The sequence below is a fragment of the Pseudophryne corroboree genome, chromosome 4 (genome assembly GCF_028390025.1).
Source record: "Pseudophryne corroboree isolate aPseCor3 chromosome 4, aPseCor3.hap2, whole genome shotgun sequence".
Lineage (NCBI taxonomy): Eukaryota > Metazoa > Chordata > Amphibia > Anura > Myobatrachidae > Pseudophryne > Pseudophryne corroboree.
The window spans coordinates 813,784,646-813,807,350 of NC_086447.1; the positions used below are offsets into that span (position 1 = coordinate 813,784,646).

General features: G+C 47.4%; 1 protein-coding gene across 3 annotated transcripts in view; it reads left to right on the forward strand.

Annotated features, from left to right (window-relative positions):
- VPS54 (VPS54 subunit of GARP complex) overlaps positions 1-22,705 on the forward strand; it is a 243,712-nt gene that overhangs the window by 157,063 nt on the left and 63,944 nt on the right. For all 3 annotated transcript variants that reach the window (XM_063918442.1, XM_063918445.1, XM_063918444.1), the window contains 2 exons: positions 11,258-11,439; positions 14,076-14,188. In XM_063918442.1, the coding sequence (XP_063774512.1) occupies positions 11,258-11,439; positions 14,076-14,188 (295 nt within the window). The remainder of the gene's footprint in view (positions 1-11,257; positions 11,440-14,075; positions 14,189-22,705) is intronic.

The following is a 22,705-nucleotide window of genomic DNA, read 5'->3' on the forward strand; positions in this document are numbered from 1 at the left end:
CGACAGTGGTCAGGTGATACAGATCCCATACGGCAGATGGAAGTATTGCTGTATAAAGGGAAGGAGTTATTTGGGGGTCGGTCCATCGGACCTGGGGACCACAGCAACAGCTGGGAAATCCAACCCTTTTTACCCCAAGTTACATCTCAGCTAAAAAAGACACCGTCTTTTCAGCCTCAATCTTTCCTTTCCCATGAGGGCATGCAGGCAAAAGGCCAGTCATATCTGCCCAGACATAGAGGTAAGGGAAGTAGACTGCAGCAGGCAGCCCTTTCCCAGGAAAAGAAGCCCTCCACCGCGTCTGCCAAGTCCTCAGCATGACGCTGGGGCCGTGCAAGCGGACTCAAGGTGGGGGGGTAGTCTCAAGAGTCTCAGGGCGCAGTGGGATCACTCGCAAGTTGACCCCTAGATCGTACGAGTATTATCCCAGGGGTAAAGATTGGAGAGTCGAGACATCTTCTCCTCGCAGGTTCCTGAAGTCTGCTTTACCAACGGCTCCCTCCGACAGGGAGGCAGCATTGGAAACAATTCACAAGCTGTATATCCAGCAGGTGATAATCAAAGTACCCCTCCTACGACAAGGAAAAGGGTATTATTTTTCCACACTATATTGTGGTACTGAAGCCAGACGGCTTGGTGACACATAGTCTAAATCTAAAATGTTTTGAACACTTACATAAAAGGTTCAAATCGAGATAAAGTCACTCAGAGCAGTGATAGCGAACCGGAAAAAAGGGGACTATATGGTGTCCCTGGACATCAAGGATTACCTCCATGTCCAAATTTTGTCCTTCTCATCAAGGGTACCTCTGGTTCGTGGTACAGAACTGTCAATATCAGTTTCAGACGATGCCGTTTGAATTATCCACGGCACCCCGGGCCTTTTTTACCAAGGTAATGGCCGAAAAGATGTTTCTTCAAAGAAAAAAGGCATCTAAATTATCCCTTACTTGCACGACCTAAAAAGGGCAAGTTCCAGAGAACAGTTGGAGGTCGGAAGAGCACTATCTAAAGTAGTTCTTCGACGGCACGACTGGATTCTAAATATTCCAAGAATCGCAGCTGTTTTCCGACGATACGTCTGCTGTTCCTAGGGATGATTCTGGACACGGTTCAGAAAAAGGTTTTTCTTCCCGAGGAAAAAGCCAAGGAGTTATCCGACCTGTCAGGAACCTCCTAAAACCAGGAAAGGTGTCTGTACATCAATGCACAAGAGTCCTGGGAAAAATGGTGGCTTTTTACGAAGCAATTCCATTCGGCAGATTCCATGCAAGAATTTTCCAAAGGGATCTGTTGGACAAATGGTCAGGGTCGCATCCTCAGATGCACCTGCGAATAACCCTGTCGCCAAGGACAAGGGTATATCTTCTGTGGTGGTTGCAAAAGGCTCATCTATTGGAGGGCCGCAGATTCGGCATACAGGATTTGATCCTGGTGACCACGGACGCCAGCCTGAGAGGTTGGGGAGCAGTCACACAAGGAAGAAACTTCCAGGGGGTATGGACGAACCTGGAAAAGTCTCTTCACATAAACATTCTGGTACTAAGAGCAATCTAAAATGCTCTAAGCCAGGCGGAACCACTCCTGCAAGGAAAACCGGTGTTGATTCAGTCGGACAACATCACGGCGGTCGCCCATGTAAACAGACAGGGCGGCACAAGAAGCAGGAGTGCAATGGCAGAAGCTGCCAAGATTCTTCGCTGGGCGGAGAATCACGTAATAGCACTGTCAGCAGTGTTCTTCCCGGGCGTGGACAACTGGGAAGCAGACTTCCTCAGCAGACACGATATTCACCCGGGAGAGGGGGGTCTTCATCCAGAAGTCTTCCACATGCTAATAAACTGTTGGGAAAGACCAATGGTAGACATGATGGCGTCTCGCCTCAACAAGAAACTGGACAAGTATTGCGCCAGGTCAAGAGATCCACAGGCAATAGCTGTGGACGCACTGGTAACACCTTGGGTGTACAAATCAGTATATGTGTTTCCTCCTCTGCCTCTCATACCAAAGGTATTGAAGATTATACGGTGAGGAGGAGTAAGAACAATACTAGTGGCTCCGGATTGGCCAAGAAGGACTTGGTACCCGGAACTTCAAGAGTTGGTCACGGACGACCCGTGCCCTCTACTTCTGAGAAGGGACCTGCTACAACAGGGTCCCTGTCTCTTTCAAGACTTACCGCGGCTGCGTTTGACGGCATGGCGGTTGAACGCCAGATCCTAAAAGGGAAAGGCATTCCAGAAGAAGTCATTCCTACCTTGATTAAGGCAAGGAAGGAAGTCACCGCGAAACATTATCACCGCATTTGGCGAAAATATGTCGCGTGGTGCGAGGATCGGAGTGTTCCGACGGAGGAATTTCAACTGGGTCGTTTCCTACATTTCCTACAATCAGGATTGTCTATGGGTCTCAAATTGAGATCTATTAAGGTTCAAATTTCGGCCCTGTCAATATTCTTCCAAAAAGAATTGGCCTCAGTTCCTGAGGTACAGACTTTTGTTAAAGGAGTACTGCATATACAGCCTCCTGTGGTGCCTCCGGTGGCACCGTGGGATCTAAATGTAGTTTTAGATTTCCTCAAATCCCATTGGTTTGAACCATTGAAAAAGGTGGATTTTAAATATCTCACATGGAAAGTGACTATGTTACTGGCCCTGGCTTCCGCCAGGAGAGTATCTGAATTGGCGGCTTTATCTTATAAAAGCCCTTATCTAATCTTCCATTCGGATAGGGCAGAACTGAGGACTCGTCCGCATTTTCTCCCTAAGGTGGTATCAGCGTTTCACCTGAACCAACCTATTGTGGTGCCTGCGGCCACTGGCGACTTGGAGGACTCCAAGTTGTTGGACGTTGTCAGAGCCTTAAAAATATACATTTCAAGGACGGCTGAAGTCAGAAAATCTGACTCGCTGTTGATACTATATGCACCCAACAAGTTGGGTGCCCCTGCTTCTAAGCAGACGATTGCTCGTTGGATTTGTAACACAATTCAACTTGCTCATTCTGTGGCAGGCCTGCCACAGCCTAAATCTGTTAAGGCCCATTCCACAAGGAAGGTGGGCTCATCTTGGGCGGCTGCCCGAGGGGTCTCGGCATTACAATTCTGCCGAGCAGCTACGTGGTCGGGGGAAAACACGTTTGTAAAATTCTACAAATTTGATACCCTGGCAAAAGAGGACTTGGAATTCTCTCATTCGGTGCTGCAGAGTCATCCGCACTCTCCCGCCCGTTTGGGAGCTTTGGTATAATCCCCATGGTCCTTTCAGGAACCCCAGCATCCACTTAGGACGATAGAGAAAATAAGAATTTACTTACCGATAATTCTATTTCTCGGAGTCCGTAGTGGATGCTGGGCGCCCATCCCAAGTGCGGATTATCTGCAATACTGTACATAGTTATTGTTAACAAATTCGGGTTATATTGTTAAGGAGCCATCTTTAAGAGGCTCTTTCTGTTATCATACTGTTAACTGGGTTTAGATCACAAGTTGTACGGTGTGATTGGTGTGGCTGGTATGAGTCTTACCCGGGATTCAAATTGCCTCCCTTATTGTGTACGCTCGTCCGGGCACAGTACCTAACTGGAGTCTGGAGGAGGGTCATAGGGGGAGGAGCCAGTGCACACCACCTGATCTGGTAAAAGCTTTACTTTTTTGTGCCCTGTCTCCTGCGGAGCCGCTATTCCCCATGGTCCTTTCAGGAACCCCAGCATCCACTACGGACTCCGAGAAATAGAATTATCGGTAAGTAAATTCTTATTTTTCAGAATATATATATAAATAGAGGGTGACTTTGCACATTTAGACACCCATATTTAAAAAAACACATGTTTTTTTTTTAACGTCAATAGTTTTATTAGAGAAAAGCAATTTTATGGGTTAAAAAAAGAAAAAGGGGATGGGGCATACAACATAAAAAAAAAAAAAAAAACACGTTTTTATTGTTAATACAATGTAGTTCAAAATCACATTTGCAATAAAAATGATAATTGTTTCCTTACAAAGTAATATTGATCATTAGGAATACAATTGTTTGTTCAGTTTATACATTTAAAATTTATAATAAATATGCTTTCACCTCTGAAAGCATATTTATTAATTTTAAATGTATAAACTGAACAAACAATTGTATTCCTAATGATCAATATTACTTTGTAAGGAAACAATTATCATTTTTATTGCAATTGTGATTTTGAACTACATTGTCTTAACAATAAAAACGTGTTTTTGGGTTTTTTTTATGTTGTATGCCCCCATCCCCTTTTTCTTTTTTTAACCCATAAAATTGCTTTTCTCTAATAAAAAACTATTGACGTTAAAAAAAACATGTGTTTTTTTAAATATGGGTGTCTAAATGTGTAAAGTCATCCTCTCTTTCTCTTACGTCCTAGAGGATGCTGGGGACTCCGTAAGGACCATGGGGAATAGACGGGCTCCGCAGGAGACATGGGCACTATAAATAAACTTTAGAATGGGTGTGCACTGGCTCCTCCCTCTATGCCCCTCCTCCAGACCTCAGTTAGATCCTGTGCCCAGAGGAGACTGGGTGCTTTCAGGGGAGCTCTCCTGAGTTTCTCTGTAATAAAGAATTTTGTTAGGTTTTTTATTTTCAGGCAGTTCTGCTGGCAACAGGCTCCCTGCGCCGTGGAACTGAGGAGAGAGAAGCAGACCTACTTCAGTGATAGGCTCTGCTTCTTAGGCTACTGGACACCATTAGCTCCAGGGGGATCGGAACGCAGGTCTCACCCTTGCCGTTCGTCCCAGAGCCGCGCCGCCGTCCTCCTTGCAGAGCCGGAAGATAGAAGCCGGGTGAGTATACGAAGAAAGAAGACTTCACAGGCGGCAGAAGACTTCGGATCTTCACTGAGGTAACGCGCAGCGCCATTGCTCCCACACACACACACACACACACACACACACACACACACACACAGGCACGGATGGGTGCAGGGCGCAGGGGGGGGGGCGCCCTGGGCAGCAATAATCCTCTTGGCTGGCATAAACAGTATATTCAGCTATGGCATTATAATATACATCCCCCGCCAGGTTTTTTTGTATTTTGAGCGGGACCGAAGCCCGTTGCTGAGGGGGCGGAGCTTGATCCCACAGCACTAACCAGCGCCATTTTCTCCACAGCACGCTGCTGAGAAGCTGGCTCCCCGGACTCTCCCCTGCTGAACACGGTGACAGAGGGCTTTGAAGGAGGGGGGGGGCACATAATTTGGGCGCAGTAAATATATATATATATATATATATATATATATATATATATAAACAAAAAAAGCGCTATATATATCTGGGAATTGTGTTTCCAGGGTCATTGGCGCTGGGTGTGTTCTGGCATACTCTCTCTCTGTCTATCCAAAGGGCCTTGTGGGGGAACTGTCTCCAGATTAGAGATTTCCCTGAGTGTGTGGGGTGTCGGTACGTGTGTGTCGGCATGTCTGAAGTGGAAGGCTCTTCTAGGGAGGAGGTGGAGCAAATGAGTGTGGTGTCTCCGTCGGCAACGCCGACACCTGATTGGTTGGATATGTGGAATGTTTTAAATGCAAATGTGAATTTATTACACAAAAGGTTGGACAAAGCGGAGTCCAGGGAATGTACAGGGAGTCAAGCCCTGACTTTCACTATGTCACAGGGCCCTTCTGGGTCTCAAAAGCGCCCACTATCCCAAGTAGCAGACACTGATACCGACACGGATTCTGACTCCAGTGTCGACTATGATGATGCGAGGTTGCAGCCGAGATTGGCAAAAAGTATTCATTATATGATTATTGCAATTTAAAGATGTTTTGCATATCACAGATGATCCCTCGGTCCCGGACACGAGGGTGCGCATGTGTAAGGAAAAGAAACCTGAGGTTACTTTCCCCCCTTCACATGAGCTAAATGAGTTGTTTGAAAGGGCTTGGGAAACTCCAGACAAGAAACTGCAGATTCCCAAAAGGATTCTTATGGCGTATCCTTTCCCGGCTAAGGACAGGATACGGTGGGAATCCTCTCCCAGGGTGGACAAAGCGTTGACGCACTTATCCAAAAAGGTGGCGCTGCCGTCTCAAGATACCGCAAGCCTCAAGGATCCTGCGGATCGCAGGCAAGAGACTACCTTGTAGTCAATCTACACACATACTAGTACATTACTCAGACCGGCGATAGCGTCGGCTTGGGTTTGTAGCGCAGTAGCAGCGTGGACAGATACCTTGTCTGCTGAAATTGATACACTGGATAAGGATACCGTTTTATTGACCTTGGGTCATATTAAGGATGCTGTCCTATATACGAGAGATTCTCAGAGAGACGTTGTCCTACTGGGTTCCAGAGCCAACGCCATGGCGATTTCTGCTAGGCGAGCCCTGTGGACCTGACAATGGACGGGTGATGCCGACTCAAAGAAGCATATGGAGGTTTTGCCTTACAAGGGTGAGGAATTATTTGGGGAATGTCTCACGGACCTGGTTTCCACAGCTACTGCAGGTAAATCCACTTTTTTACCTTACGTTTCCTCACAGCCAAAGATAACGCCACATTATCAGATGCAGTCCTTTTGGTCGCATAAATCCAAGAGAGTACGGGGATCTTCCTTTCTCGCCAGAGTTAAGGGCAGGGGGAAAAAGCTGCCAACTTCAGCTAGTTCCCAGGAACAGAAGTCCTCCCCGGCTTCTACAAAATCCACCGCATGACGCTGGGGCTCCGCTGAGGGAGTCCGCCCCAGTGGGGGCACGTCTTCGACTTTTCAGCCACGTCTGGATTCAATCACAGGTGAATCCCTGGGCAATAGACATTGTTTCCCAGGGTTACAAGCTGGAATTCGAAGAGGTGCCTCCTCGCCGGTTTTTCAAATCGGCCCTACCAGGTTCTTCCCCGGAGAGGGAAGTCGTTTTAAATGCAATTCAAAAACTGTGTCTTCAACAAGTGGTGGTCAAAGTTCCCCTGCTTCAACAGGGGACGGGGTACTACTCAACCCTGTTTGTGGTACCGAAACCGGACGGTTCGGTCAGACCCATTCTGAATTTAAAATCCTTAAACCTATACTTGAAAAGGTTCAAATTCAAGATGGAATCGCTCAGAGCGGTCATCGCCAGCCTGGTGGGGGGGGGGGGGATTATATGGTGTCCCTGGACATAAAGGATGCATACCTTCATGTCCCCATATATCCTCCTCATCAGGCGTTCCTGAGGTTTGCTGTACAGGATTGTCATTACCAATTTCAGACGTTGCCGTTTGGGCTTTCCACGGCCCCGAGGATTTTCACCAAGGTAATGGCGGAAATGATGGTGCTCCTGCGCAAGCAGGGAGTCACAATTATCCCGTACTTGGACGATCTCCTAATAAAAGCGAGATCGAGAGAACAGTTGCTGAACAGCGTATCACTCTCCCTGAGGGTGTTGCAACAGCACGGCTGGATTCTCAATCTACCAAAGTCACAGTTGGTTCCAACGACCCGTTTGCCTTTCTTAGGCATGATTCTGGATACGGAACGAAAAAGAGTTTTTCTCCCGATGGAAAAGGCCCAGGAACTCCAGAACGTGGTCAGGGACCTGTTAAAGCCAAAAAGGGTGTCGGTCCATCAATGCACTCGAGTTCTGGGAAAAATGGTAGCGTCTTACGAGGCCATTCCATTCGGCAGATTCCATGTGAGGACCCTTCAGTGGGACCTTCTGGAGAAGTGGTCCAGGTCTACATATTCATCAGATGATCAGCCTGTCCCCCAGGGCCAGGGTATCTCTCTTGTGGTGGCTGCAGAGTGCTCACCTTCTAGAGGGTCGCAGGTTTGGCATTCATGACTAGGTTCTGGTGACCACGGACGCGAGCCTCCGAGGATGGGGAGCAGTCACACAGGGAAGAAACTTCCAGGGTCTGTGGTCAAGCCAAGAGGCTTGTCTACACATCAACGTACTGGAATTGAGGGCCATATACAACGGCCTACGTCAAGCAGAGAATTTTCTTCGCGACCTACCGGTTCTGATTCAGTCAGACAACGTCATGGCTGTGGCTCACGTAAACCGCCAAGGCGGAACAAGGAGCAGAGTGGCAATGGCGGTAGCCACCAGGATTCTTCGCTGGGCGGAAAATCATGTAAGCGCTCTGACAGCAGTCCTCATTCCGGGAGTGGACAACTGGGAAGCAGACTTCCTCAGCAGACACGATCTCCATCCAGGAGAGTGGGGACTTCATCAAGAAGTCTTTGCAGAGATTGCAAGTCAGTGGGGACTGCCTCAAATAGACATGATGGCGTCACGCCTCAACAAAAAGCTCCCGAGGTATTGTGCCAGGTCAAGAGACCCTCAGGCGGTAGCAGTGGACACCCTGGTGACTCCGTGGGTGTTTCAGTCGGTCTATGTGTTCCCTCCTCTTCCTCTCATCTTAAAAATATTGAGAATCATAAGACGAAAAGGAGTACAGGCATTTCTCATTGTTCCAGATTGGCCTCGAAGGGCCTGGTATCTGGAGCTGCAGGAAATGCTCACAGAAGATCCGTGGCCTCTTCCTCTCAGAGAGGACCTGTTGCAACAGGGGCCCTGTCTGTTCCAACACTTACCGCGGCTGCGTTTGACGGCATGGCGGTTGAACGCCGGATCCTAGCTGAAAAGGGCATTCCGGATGAGGTCATTCCTACTCTGATAAGGGCTAGGAAGGAGGTGACAGCGAAACATTATCCCCGTATCTGGAGGAAGTATGTGTCTTGGTGTGAGACCAAGAATGCTCCTTCGGAAGAATTCCATCTGGGCCGTTTTCTCCACTTCCTACAGACTGGAGTGAATTTGGGCCTAAAATTAGGTTCCATTAAGGTACAGGTTTCGGCCCTGTCCATTTTCTTTCAGTAGGAATTGGCTTCTCTACCAGAAGTCCAGACTTTGGTGAAGGGAGTGCTGCATATCTAGCCTCCTTTTGTGCCCCCAGTGGCACCATGGGACCTTAACGTGGTTACAGTTCCTTAAGTCTCACTGGTTTGAGCCTCTTCAAACCGTGGAATTAAAGTATCTCACTTGGAAAGTGGTTATGTTGTTAGCCTTGGCATCTGCAAGGCGGGTGTCCGAATTGGCGGCCTTGTCTCACAAGAGCCCCTATTTGACCTTCCATCTGGATAGAGCGGAGTTGAGGACTCGTCCTCAATTTTTGCCTAAGGTGGTTTCTTCGTTTCATATGAACCAACCTATTGTGGTGCCTGTGGCTACGAGTGACTTGGAGGATTCCAGGTCCCTGGATGTAGTCAGTGCCTTAAAAATCTATGTAGCCAGGACGGCTCGAGTTAGGAAAACAGAGGCACTGTTTGTCCTGTATGCAGCCAACAAAGTTGGCGCTCCTGCTTCAAAGCAGACTATTGCTCGCTGGATCTGTAACACGATTCAGCAGGCTCATTCTACGGCAGGATTGCCGTTAACAAATTTGGTAAAGGCCCATTCCATTAGGAAAGTGGTCTCTTTTTGGGCGGCTGACCGAGGCGTCTCGGCCTTGCAGCTTTGCCGAGCAGCTACCTGGTCAGGTTCAAACACTTTTGCAAAGTTCTACAAGTTTGATACCCTCGCTGATGAGGACCTTGCGTTTGCTCAGTCGGTGCTGCAGAGTCGTCCGCACTCTCCCGCCCGGTCTGGAGCTTTGGTATAAACCCCATGGTCCTTACGGAGTCCCCAGCACCCTCTAGGACGTAAGAGAAAATAAGATTTTAAACCTACCGGTAAATCTTTTTCTCCTAGTCCGTAGAGGATGCTGGGCGCCCGTCCCAGTGAGGACAACATTCTGCAAGACTTGTATATAGTTATTGCTTGCATAAGGGTTATGTTACCGTTTTGTTCAGTCTTTGACTGATGCTGTTCTGTTTCATACTGTTGACTGGTTCGTATATTCCAGGTTATACGGTGTGGATGGTGTGGGCTGGTGTGAATCTTGACCTTGGATTAACAAAATCCTTTCCTCGTACTGTCCGTCTCCTCTGGGCACAGTTTCTCTAACTGAGGTCTGGAGGAGGGGCATAGAGGGAGGATCCAGTGCATGCCCATTCTAAAGTTTCTTTATAGTGCCCATGTCTCCTGCGGAGCCCGTCTATTCCCCATGGTCCTTACGGAGTCCCCAGCATCCTCTACGGACTAGGAGAAAAAGCTTTACCGGTAGGTTTAAAATCTTATTTTATCTATATATATCTATATATATATCTATATATATATATATATATATATATATATATCTATATATATATATATATCTATATATATATATATATATCTATATATATATATATATATATATATATATATATATATATATATAATATTCAGAAAAAGTATTATCATTAGACAAATAATTGCCTAATACGTTAAAGAAGTGCGCTCCACAGAGTTATCATTTGTGTATCTGTTTCTATGTTGATCTCTGTCGACAAGGGATCCTTTCTCTGTGTTGAAGCCTGCCTATAAAAGAAATAATGTTAAACCAACTGATATAGAACAAACTAACTGATATAAAATAAGCAATAGAGCAGTAGACTTACAATAAGAGCGCATTAAGGAATTATATATATATATATATATATATATATATATATATATATATATACACACACACAGATTTTATGCAGCAAATATTTGTCATTCATGATCAGCCGAGCCATATTGGAGCACATACATATAAACTCCACACAGATAGTAACCAAGTCAGGAATTGAACCTCAGTTCAACCTTGAATTGAACCTCTGGAGTTGAATTCTCAGCACCTAGTTTGGTTATAATATGTATTATGTCACTTGGGTGTGGTATGGAAGGTCAACCACTATTGGTCGACAGGGTGTCTAGGTCGACATGAGTTTTTTTTATGTTATTTTCGTGTCGTTTTCTTCGTAGAGTGACCGGGAACCCCAATTAGTGCACCGCTTCGCTCGCCATGCTTCGGGCAAGGTGCCTTCGCTTCGCTCGGCACATATTACCGTTCCAATCGTAGTCCACGTGGATCGTTAAGTATGAAAAGGTCCAAAAAAAGAAAACAATTGTGAAAAACTCTCGTCGACCTTTTGACCTGTCGACCTAAAGACCCTGTCGACCTAGTTACTGTCGACCAATAGTGGTCGACCTAGACATTGTCGACCTAGTTACTGTCGACTTAGAGACCGGATCCCATGTCACTTTTATTACTACAAAGGGGTAATTCAGTGTGTCTGAGTAAAAGGAGTTGTCATGTTTGCAATTTTTTTACATTGTTGTCTGCAAGTACAGCTATGTGACATTGTTTCAGATTGCCTGACCATGTGTTTCTTTACCCGCTCTCTAGGATGGGTTTCTTGAAAAACTTAATTCCTCAGAGTTTTTGTCCTTGTCCCGTTCGGTTGAAGTATTTGTCCAGAATACGGAGGTGATCTGTGGTAGAAGAAGTATGTCTCTGAGGGGCGCTCTTCAGGGTCAGGCGAACAAATTTGTAAACCGCTTCCATGATGAAAGGAAAACCAAACTGAGGTAGAGCCTGATATTTCTTGTGATCTCTTCGTGTTTTGTTCAGGGCAGTCATTTGTCTGTGAAGCCGTTTTATTGCTAATAAAAAAACGAAACCCTCGGCTCCTTTTGTCGTGTACAGTTACGGTATATTCAATGTATTCCTCCATGTATTCTGTTTGACTGAAAGCGGACATTTTTTTTAAACCCATAGTAGATACCTCTACTTCTTAGTACTGTATATTAGATGAGTAGGCTGTAGTATATACGATAAGTGTTTATGGGGTCTTGTGACACAGATAATGTAATTGCCATTAGCACTGTGTATAGGCCTCTCTCTCTCTCTGATATTTGTACACTATTATTATTATAGTTGATAACACAGTACTACTTTGCAGTGTTTTAGTTTTTCTCAGTTTTATCCATTATAATGCTGCTTGGTGGAGTTGTCATTTTCTCCTTAAGTATTTGCATCTGATTAACATGAAGTCGGATACTAGCTGTAATTTGCTGCAGTAAGGAATTCAATTGTCTGTGGTAATTTATCCACCAAAACTATACCATTAACCCCGAAGTGGTGAGCCCGAAAGCTATTACAGGTTGAGTATCCCTTATCCAAAATGCTTGGGACCAGAGGTATTTTGGATATCGGATTTTTCCGTATTTTGGAATAATTGCATACCATAATGAGATATCATGGCGATGGGACCTAAATCTAAGCACAGAATGCATTTATGTTACATATACACCTTATACACACAGCCTGAAGGTAATTTTAGCCAATATTTTTTATAACATTGTGCATTAAACAAAGTGTGTCTACATTCACACAATTCATTTATATTTCATATACACCTTATACACACAGCCTGAAGGTCATGTAATACAATATTTTTAATAACATTGTGTATTAAACAAAGTTTGTGTACATTGAGCCATCAAAAAACAAAAGTTTCACTATCTCACTCTCACACAAAAAAGTCCGTATTTCGGAATATTCCGTATTTTGGATATTTGGATATGGGATACTCAACCTGTATTGGGGATTTCAGCAAGCTCTGAATAAATGCCCTGATTATTAGGCTTTTTCATGAATCAGACAGTGAAAACACCTAGGTCTGTGAACTTATCGTGGATTCTATCTGTTTCTGCTCAAAAATGGATATTTTTTTCAGGGGAAAAATACAGGTGGGTAATTGGATAGCCTGGGGAAAAAATTTTGAAAAACTCCAGTTTTTCTCACCCAAAATAACATTGTGTCTAATTGTATGATACGGTCATACAGCAAAGATGAACCGGGTTTGAGAGGAAGGGAAAGTGAAGAATGAGAAGACATGTGAGGATATGTGTGGACTGTACAGAGTGGATGCAGTTTGATAAAAGGTTTATGAAAGTTATGTGGGCGGTTCTGGAATTTGATATGCTTGCCTAAAGAGGTGAGTTTTCAGGGAACGCTTGAAGGTTTGGAGACTAGAGAGTCTTATTGTGCGTGGTAGGGCATTCCACAGAGTGGGTGCAGCCCGATGAAAGTCCTGCAATCGTGAGTGGGAGCGAGTAATGAGTGTGCGGTTAAGATGCCGAATGTTGGGATCCCGGCATTCGAAATACTGGCACCGGAATCCAGACACCCGCCAGAATGCCGTTGCCGGAATCCCGACAGGGTCAGGAGAATGATGTCGGCATCCCAACTGTAAGTATAGCCGGCGGGTTAGGGTTAGGCACCACCAGGGGGAGGTTAGGGTTAGGCACTAAGGGCAGTGGTTAGGGTTAGGCTGCAGGAAGGGAGGGGTAGGGGAGAGGGGAGAACAGTCTCGCCTCGCCCCGTCGGGATTTCACAGATTGGGATGCTGGCATCGGTATTGTGACCGGCAGCATCTTGGATACCTGAGCAGATGTAAAGCCTTTGGCTGCAGTACTATAAGTTAAATATGGAGTGGGGTACAAACTCCAAGCAGTGAGAATCCTGACGGTCAGTATGCCGACAGTCAAAATCTGATGGATCCCGGTAAGAATTTAAACCCTACTTGTAACTGTCCCCTCCTGCAGCATAACCCCAACTAAACCCCCCCCCCCCCCCTTCCCCACAATCCTAGCTCCCCCTATACTTACCGACAGGATCCCTTAGGATTCTGACTGTAGGGATCCTGTCTGCATCCCAAATATACCAGTACTAATCTAATAAATCATAATTATGCATGACAAATAATATAGTGTAATTATTGGCTAAGTTTTCATAAAACCAAACCAAGTAGCAAAGTACCAGGAACATCTGAAAAATAGATCAGTCCTATCAGGGTAATTGCTAGGCTCTCGTTATGGGAATAGACTAGCACAATTGGTTGATTCAGGGAACTATATGATTTGATTTGTACACTGGTGTGTGATACTGTAGGTCATTGTGCCAGGTGAATTTAGGAGTTAGAATAATCACATGCTTCTTTATAATAAGTCACTGTCACTTTGAAGAAGAAATCTTATTTTCTTTGTCCCCCAGTGTTCACTGAAAAGTTATTTATTTTTATTGTTGCTATGAACTAAGTAAGTAACCTAAGATGAGGTATCGCACATTGGAAGTGGAGTGTGAGAAATTACTGTACATGGAACCTGAGTGATGAGTGCAGTACTGGTACACGGGATCCTGACCTGTATTCTCTTCTCAGCCTTCTGCTGGATAACGAGCGCTGGAAACAAGCAGACGTTCCCGCTGAATTTCAGGACTTGGTCGATTCTATAACAAACGGAAAAATCATTTTACCTGAGAAAAAATTTGGATGTGAGTTGGTATTCTGTACTTCTGTACTGTTACTTATTCAGCATGCATTCTAAAATGAGCTACATATGCTATTGATGTGGGTGCAAATGGCCGGAGGTGTCCGTGCTTCATTTTAGGAAGCAGAACCGCTAGTCTTTACCTTTACCCATAGCTTTACCTTGTCTCCTCATTGCCTTCTGTTTCTCTTGTCCTAGCATGCAGTTAAAGACAATAGTATAGTACATAGAGTCATCAAAGCAAGAAAAATAGGGAACCAATTGGCTCCATAATATAGAGATCCATTACAATAAGCACAAAATAACAAAAAAAGATATAAAATCAGTAGAAAAAGGTGTCTCCCCATCTCCCGCAATCCCACCCATGGCCCACAAAAGTCTGGCTGCTTTTTATTAGAAGCACACACGACTATCAGGCCTGAGTATGGAAACCTGTAAGCAGTTATCCAGCACAATGTTTATATGGAGCGGACAACACTGTAAAAGTTTTAGCACAGCGCATAAAAATAAAGCTAGCTTATAGCAACAAGCAAAGTGTCTGTTACATGGATGATGCTACATACAGTATTTGTTAGATGGCTGGATGCGTGGCGCTGCATGTATGTTGGCTGGATGCGTGGCGCTGCATGTATGTTGGCTGGATGCGTGGCGCTGCATGTATGTTGGCTGGATGCGTGGCGCTGCATGTATGTTGGCTGGATGCGTGGCGCTGCATGTATGTTGGCTGGATGCGTGGCGCTGCATGTATGTTGGCTGGATGCGTGGCGCTGCATGTATGTTGGCTGGATGCGTGGCGCTGTATGTTTGTTGGCTGGATGTGTGGCGCTGCATGTATGTTGGCTGGATGCGTGGCGCTGCATGTATGTGGCTGGATGCTTCGCGCTGTATGTTTGTTGGCTGGATGTGTGGCGCTGCATGTATGTTGGCTGGATGCGTGGCGGCGCATGTATGTTAGCTGGATGCGTGGAGGCGCATGTATGTTGGCTGGATGCGTGGAGGCGCATGTATGTTGGCTGGATGCGTGGCGCTGCATGTATGTTGGCTGGATGCGTGGCGCTGCATGTATGTTGGCTGGATGCGTGGAGGCGCATGTATGTTGGCTGGATGCGTGGCGCTGCATGTATGTTGGCTGGATGCGTGGAGGCGCATGTATGTTGGCTGGATGCGTGGCGGCGCATGTATGTTGGCTGGATGCGTGGCGCTGCATGTATGTTGGCTGGATGCGTGGCGCTGCATGTATGTTGGCTGGATGCGTGGAGGCGCATGTATGTTGGCTGGATGCGTGGCGCTGCATGTATGTTGGCTGGATGCGTGGCGCTGCATGTATGTTGGCTGGATGCGTGGCGCTGCATGTATGTTGGCTGGGTGCGTGGAGGCGCATGTATGTTGGCTGGATGCGTGGCGCTGCATGTATGTTGGCTGGATGCGTGGTGGCGCATGTATGTTGGCTGGATGCGTGGCGCTGCATGTATGTTGGCTGGATGCGTGGCGCTGCATGTATGTTGGCTGGATGCGTGGAGGCGCATGTATGTTGGCTGGATGCGTGGCGGCGCATGTATGTTGGCTGGATGCGTGGCGCTGCATGTATGTTGGCTGGATGCGTGGCGCTGCATGTATGTTGGCTGGATGTGTGGCGCTGCATGTATGTTGGCTGGATGCGTGTAGGCGCATGTATGTTGGCTGGATGCGTGGCGCTGCATGTATGTTGGCTGGATGCGTGGAGGCGCATGTATGTTGGCTGGATGCGTGGCGCTGCATGTATGTTGGCTGTATGCGTGGTGGCGCATGTATGTTGGCTGGATGCGTGGCGCTGCATGTATGTTGGCTGGATGCGTGGCGCTGCATGTATGTTGGCTGGATGCGTGGCGCTGCATGTATGTTGGCTGGATGCGTGGCGCTGCATGTATGTTGGCTGGATGCGTGGTGGCGCATGTATGTTGGCTGGATGCGTGGCGCTGCATGTATGTTGGCTGGATGCGTGGCGCTGCATGCATGTTGGCTGGATGCGTGGAGGCGCATGTATGTTGGCTGGATGCGTGGCGGCGCATGTATGTTGGCTGGATGCGTGGCGCTGCATGTATGTTGGCTGGATGCGTGGCGCTGCATGTATGTTGGCTGGATGCGTGGCGCTGCATGTATGTGGCTGGATGCTTCGCGCTGTATGTTTGTTGGCTGGATGTGTGGCGCTGCATGTATGTTGGCTGGATGCGTGGCGGCGCATGTATGTTAGCTGGATGCGTGGAGGCGCATGTATGTTGGCTGGATGCGTGGAGGCGCATGTATGTTGGCTGGATGCGTGGCGCTGCATGTATGTTGGCTGGATGCGTGGAGGCGCATGTATGTTGGCTGGATGCGTGGCGGCGCATGTATGTTGGCTGGATGCGTGGCGCTGCATGTATGTTGGCTGGATGCGTGGCGCTGCATGTATGTTGGCTGGATGTGTGGCGCTGCATGTATGTTGGCTGGATGCGTGGCGCTGCATGTATGTTGGCTGGATGCGTGGCACTGCATGTATGTTGGCTGGATGTGTGGCGCTGCATGTATGTTGGCTGGATGCGTGGCGCTGCATGTATGTTGGCTGGATGCGTGGTGCTGGATGTGTGACACTGCATGTATGTTTGTTGGATACATGGCACTGCATCTCTACTAATTGGATGAATGGTGCTGGATAAATTGAGCTGCATTTATCTTGGAAGCATACCACTGTGTCTCTGTCGGCGGGATGCATGCCGCTGCGTCTCTGTCGGCGGGATGCATGCCGCTGCAGCTCTGTGAGGCCATTACTGTTATCCTGTTTCTTGCACTAGATGGAAGCAGCTCCAGGTCTCCTGCCATTGTTATGTATTGGTAGAGCAGCTTCGGCTTCATTTTATATCAGAGAGACTGTTTTATGTTCAGTGGTCAGTAAGAAGCTAAAGAATGGCTGTTTTCATTAACTAATCCATGAGCCTAGCTGTATGTATAAAATTATACATTTCGGGTGACTTTCCTGCAGAAATATTGTTTCTGTAAAGCTGTGTACACACGGTGCGATATGCACTTAACTTTCCTTCCGATTTTGACTATATAGTCAAAATCGTAAGGAACGTTAGTGCATATAGCACTGTGTGTACACAGCTTGCGATGCCGATGCGCAGTCCCATGGGATCGTCATCGCAAGCAAAAATAGACTGTGGAGGCAGCCCAACATTGACTATATCGGTGGGGCCGGACTCTGGCCCCGTTGAATAGTCGGTGTCGGGCTAAAGCCGTACTGCGCCGCGTGTACACGGCATTAGACGTTTCTGTTCACTTCGATTCTGTTCATTACATCTGCTGACCATTTGCTTCCACAGGGCCAGTGCTATGTTTTATGTTACTCTAAGGCAAACGTGGACTAATTAAACTGCAGAAACGCTGGCTGGCTGAAGAGCTTAAGCAAACATGATTAGTGCTCTGTGCTCAGTGGAAACATTCAGGGCTTGAGATATTAACCTGCAATTAGTGATGTAAAATGAAAACCCTGATTTTAGTGAGCATTTTCATTCTCTCATGTTGTACAGACGTATATGGGATCTATGATTTATATCATTGTTCACCTGGGTACTCATAAGCGTTACTTGTATCCCCAACATCATTTGTGATGAATATAATCGCTATTAGATCAAATGTTCAAGAGCTGCTATATATAAAAGCAATAAATGTGCTATAAATAAGATTTCTCTAACGTCCTAGTGGATGCTGGGGACTCCGTCAGGACCATGGGGATTAGCGGCTCCGCAGGAGACAGGGCACAAAAATAAAGCTTTAGGATCAGGTGGTGTGCACTGGCTCCTCCCACTATGACCCTCCTCCAAGCCTCAGTTAGGTTTTTGTGCCCGTCCGAGCAGGGTGCAATCTAGGTGGCTCTCCTAAAGAGCTGCTTAGAAAAAGTTTTTTAGGTTTTTTATTTTCAGTGAGTCCTGCTGGCAACAGGCTCACTGCATCGAGGGACTTAGGGGAGAGAAGTGAACTCACCTGCGTGCAGGATGGATTGGCTTCTTAGGCTACTGGACACCATTAGCTCCAGAGGGAGTCGGAACACAGGTCTCACCCTGGGGTTCGTCCCGGAGCCGCGCCGCCGACCCCCCTTGCAGATGCCGAAGATGGAAGAGGTCCAGAAGCAGGCGGCAGAAGACTTTTCAGTCTTCCTGAGGTAGCGCACAGCACTGCAGCTGTGCGCCATTGTTGTCAGCACACTTCACACAGCGGTCACGGAGGGTGCAGGGCGTTGGGGGGGCGCCCTGGGCAGCAATGTATAATACCTTTTTATGGCTAAAAATACATCACATATAGCCCTTTGAGGCTATATGGATGTATTTAACCCCTGTAAGATCTCACAGATTCCGGAGAAGAGCCCGCCGAAATAGGGGGCGGGGCTTATTCTCCTCAGCACACAGCGCCATTTTCCTGCTCAGCTCCGCTGTGAGGAAGGCTCCCAGGACTCTCCCCTGCACTGCACTACAGAAACAGGGTAAAACAGAGAGGGGGGGCACTTTTTTTGGCGATATTAATATATTTAAGCTGCTATAAGGATACAACACTTATATAGGGTTGTTCCCATATATATTATAGCGCTTGGGTGTGTGCTGGCAAACTCTCCCTCTGTCTCCCCAAAGGGCTAGTGGGGTCCTGTCTTCAATAGAGCATTCCCTGTGTGTCTGCTGTGTGTCGGTACGTGTGTGTCGACATGTATGAGGACGATGTTGGTGTGGAGGCAGAGCAATTGCCGGTAATGGTGATGTCACCCCCTAGGGAGTCGACACCGGAATGGATGGCTTTGTTTATGGAATTACGTGATAATGTCAGCACATTACAAAAATCAGTTGACGACATGAGACGGACGTCAAACCAGTTGGTACCTGCCCAGGCGTCTCAGACACCGTCAGGGGCTGTAAAACGCCCTTTACCTCAGTCGGTCGATACAGACCCAGACACGGACACTGAATCTAGTGTCGACGGTGAAGAAACAAACGTATTTTCCAGTAGGGCCACACGTTATATGATCACGGCAATGAAGGAGACTTTGCATATCTCTGATACTACAAGTACCACAAAAAGGGGTATTATGTGGGGGGTAAAAAAACTACCTGTAGTTTTTCCTGAATCAGAGGAATTGAATGATGTATGTGATGAAGCGTGGGTTAACCCAGATAGAAAAGGGCTAATTTCTAAAAAGTTATTGGCATTATACCCTTTCCCGCCAGAGGTTAGGGCGCGCTGGGAAACACCCCCTAAGGAGGATAAGGCGCTCACACGCTTATCAAAACAAGTGGCGTTACCGTCTCCTGATACGGCCGCCCTCAAGGATCCAGCTGATAGGAGGCTGGAAACTACTCTAAAAAGTATATACACACATACTGGTGTTATACTGCGACCAGCCATCGCCTCAGCCTGGATGTGCAGTGCTGGAGTGGTCTGGTCGGATTCCCTGACTGAAAATATTGATACCCTGGATAGGGACAGTATTTTACAGACTTTAGAGCAATTAAAGGATGCTTTTCTTTATATGCGAGATGCTCAGAGGGATATTTGCACTCTGGCATCGAGAGTAAGTGCGATGTCCATATCTGCCAGAAGAAGTTTATGGACACGACAGTGGTCAGGTGATGCGGATTCCAAACGGCATATGGAAGTATTGCCGTATAAAGGGGAGGAATTATTTGACGTCGGTCTATCGGATTTGGTGGCCACGGCAACTGCCGGGAAATCCACCTTTTTACCTCAGACCCCCTCCCAACAGAAAAAGACACCGTCTTTTCAGCCGCAGTCCTTTCGGTCCTATAAGAACAAGCGGGCAAAAGGACAGTCATATCTGCCCCGAGGCAGAGGAAAGGGTAAGAGAGGGCAGCAAGCAGCTCCTTCCCAGGAACAGAAGCCCTCCGCGGGTTCTGCAAAGCCCTCAGCATGACGCTGGGGCTTTACAAGCGGACTCAGGAGCGGTGGGGGGTCGACTCAAGAATTTCAGCGCGCAGTGGGCTTGCTCACAGGTGGACCCCTGGATCCTGCAGGTAGTATCTCAGGGTTACAGGTTGGAATTCGAGAAGTCTCCCCCTCGCCGGTTCCTAAAGTCTGCTTTGCCAACGTCTCCCTCAGACAGGGCGACGGTATTGGAAGCCATTCACAAGCTGTTTTCTCAGCAGGTGATTGTCAAGGTACCCCTCCTACAACAGGGAAAGGGGTATTACTCCACGCTATTTGTGGTACCGAAGCCGGACGGCTCGGTAAGACCTATTCTAAATCTGAAATCTTTGAACCTGTACATACAAAAATTCAAGTTCAAGATGGAATCACTCAGAGCAGTGATAGCGAATCTGGAAGAAGGGGACTTTATGGTGTCCCTGGACATAAAAGATGCTTACCTGCATGTCCCAATTTGCCCTTCACATCAAGGGTACCTCAGGTTCGTGGTGCAAAACTGTCATTATCAGTTTCAGACGCTGCCGTTTGGATTGTCCACGGCACCTCGGATCTTTACCAAGGTAATGGCCGAAATTATGATTCTTCTGCGAAGAAGAGGCGTATTAATTATCCCTTACTTGGACGATCTCCTGATAAGGGCAAGGTCCAGAGAACAGCTGGAGGACGGAGTAGCACTAACCCAAGTAGTGCTGCAACAACACGGGTGGATTCTGAATTTCCCAAAATCTCAGTTGACCCCGACAACACGTCTGCTGTTCCTGGGAATGATTCTGGACACGGTTCAGAAAAAGGTGTTTCTTCCGGAGGAGAAAGCCAAGGAGTTATCCGAACTTGTCAGGAACCTCCTAAAACCAGGAAAAGTGTCTGTGCATCAATGCACAAGAGTCCTGGGAAAGATGGTGGCTTCTTACGAAGCAATCCCATTCGGCAGATTCCACGCACGAACTTTTCAGTTGGATCTGCTGGACAAATGGTCCGGATCGCATCTGCAGATGCATCAGCGGATAACCTTATCGCCACGGACAAGGGTGTCTCTTCTGTGGTGGTTACAGAGTGCTCATCTGTTAGAAGGCCGCAGATTCGGCATACAGGACTGGGTCCTGGTGACCACGGATGCCAGTCTGAGAGGCTGGGGAGCGGTCACACAGGGAAGAAACTTCCAGGGAGTATGGTCAAGCCTGGAGATGTCTCTTCACATAAATATACTGGAGCTAAGAGCGATTTACAATGCTCTAAGCCTGGCAAAACCCCTGCTTCAGGGTCAGCCGGTGTTGATCCAGTCGGACAACATCACGGCAGTCGCCCACGTAAACAGACAGGGCGGCACAAGAAGCAGGAGAGCAATGGCAGAAGCTGCAAGGATTCTTCGCTGGGCGGAAGATCATGTGATAGCACTGTCAGCAGTGTTCATTCCGGGAGTGGACAACTGGGAAGCAGACTTCCTCAGCAGACACGATCTACACCCGGGAGAGTGGGGACTTCATCCAGAAGTCTTCCACATAATTGTGAACCGTTGGGAAAAACCAAAGGTGGATATGATGGCGTCTCGCCTCAACAAAAAACTGGACAGGTATTGCGCCAGGTCAAGAGACCCTCAGGCAATAGCTGTGGACGCTCTGGTAACACCGTGGGTGTTCCAGTCAGTGTATGTGTTTCCTCCTCTGCCTCTCATACCCAAAGTACTGAGAATTATACGGCAAAGGGGAGTAAGAACGATACTCGTGGCTCCGGATTGGCCAAGAAGAACTTGGTACCCGGAACTTCAGGAGATGCTCACGGAAAATCCGTGGCCTCTACCTCTAAGACGGGACCTGATTCAGCAGGGACCGTGTCTATTCCAAGACTTACCGCGGCTGCGTTTGACGGCGTGGCGGTTGAACGCCGAATTCTAAGGGAAAAAGGCATTCCGGAAGAGGTCATTCCTACACTGGTTAAAGCCAGGAAGGAGGTGACTGCACAACATTATCACCGCATTTGGAGAAAATATGTTGCGTGGTGCGAGGCCAGGAAGGCCCCCACGGAGGAATTTCAATTGGGTCGATTCCTACATTTCCTGCAAACAGGATTGTCTATGGGCCTCAAGTTGGGGTCCATTAAGGTTCAAATTTCGGCCCTGTCGATTTTCTTCCAGAAAGAATTGGCTTTAGTTCCTGAAGTCCAGACTTTTGTAAAAGGAGTACTACATATACAGCCCCCGGTTGTGCCCCCAGTGGCTCCGTGGGACCTTAATGTAGTTTTGGATTTTCTCAAATCCCATTGGTTTGAGCCACTCAAATCGGCGGATTTTAAATATCTTACATGGAAAGTAACCATGCTACTGGCCCTGGCTTCAGCCAGGAGAGTGTCAGAATTGGCGGCTTTATCGTATAAAAGCCCATATCTGATTTTCCATTCGGACAGGGCAGAACTGCGGACGCGTCCTCATTTTCTGCCTAAGGTGGTGTCAGCGTTTCACCTGAACCAGCCTATTGTGGTGCCTGCGGCTACTAGCGATTTGGAGGATTCCAAGTTGCTGGACGTTGTCAGGGCATTGAAAATATATATTTCAAGGACGGCTGGAGTCAGAAAATCTGACTCGCTG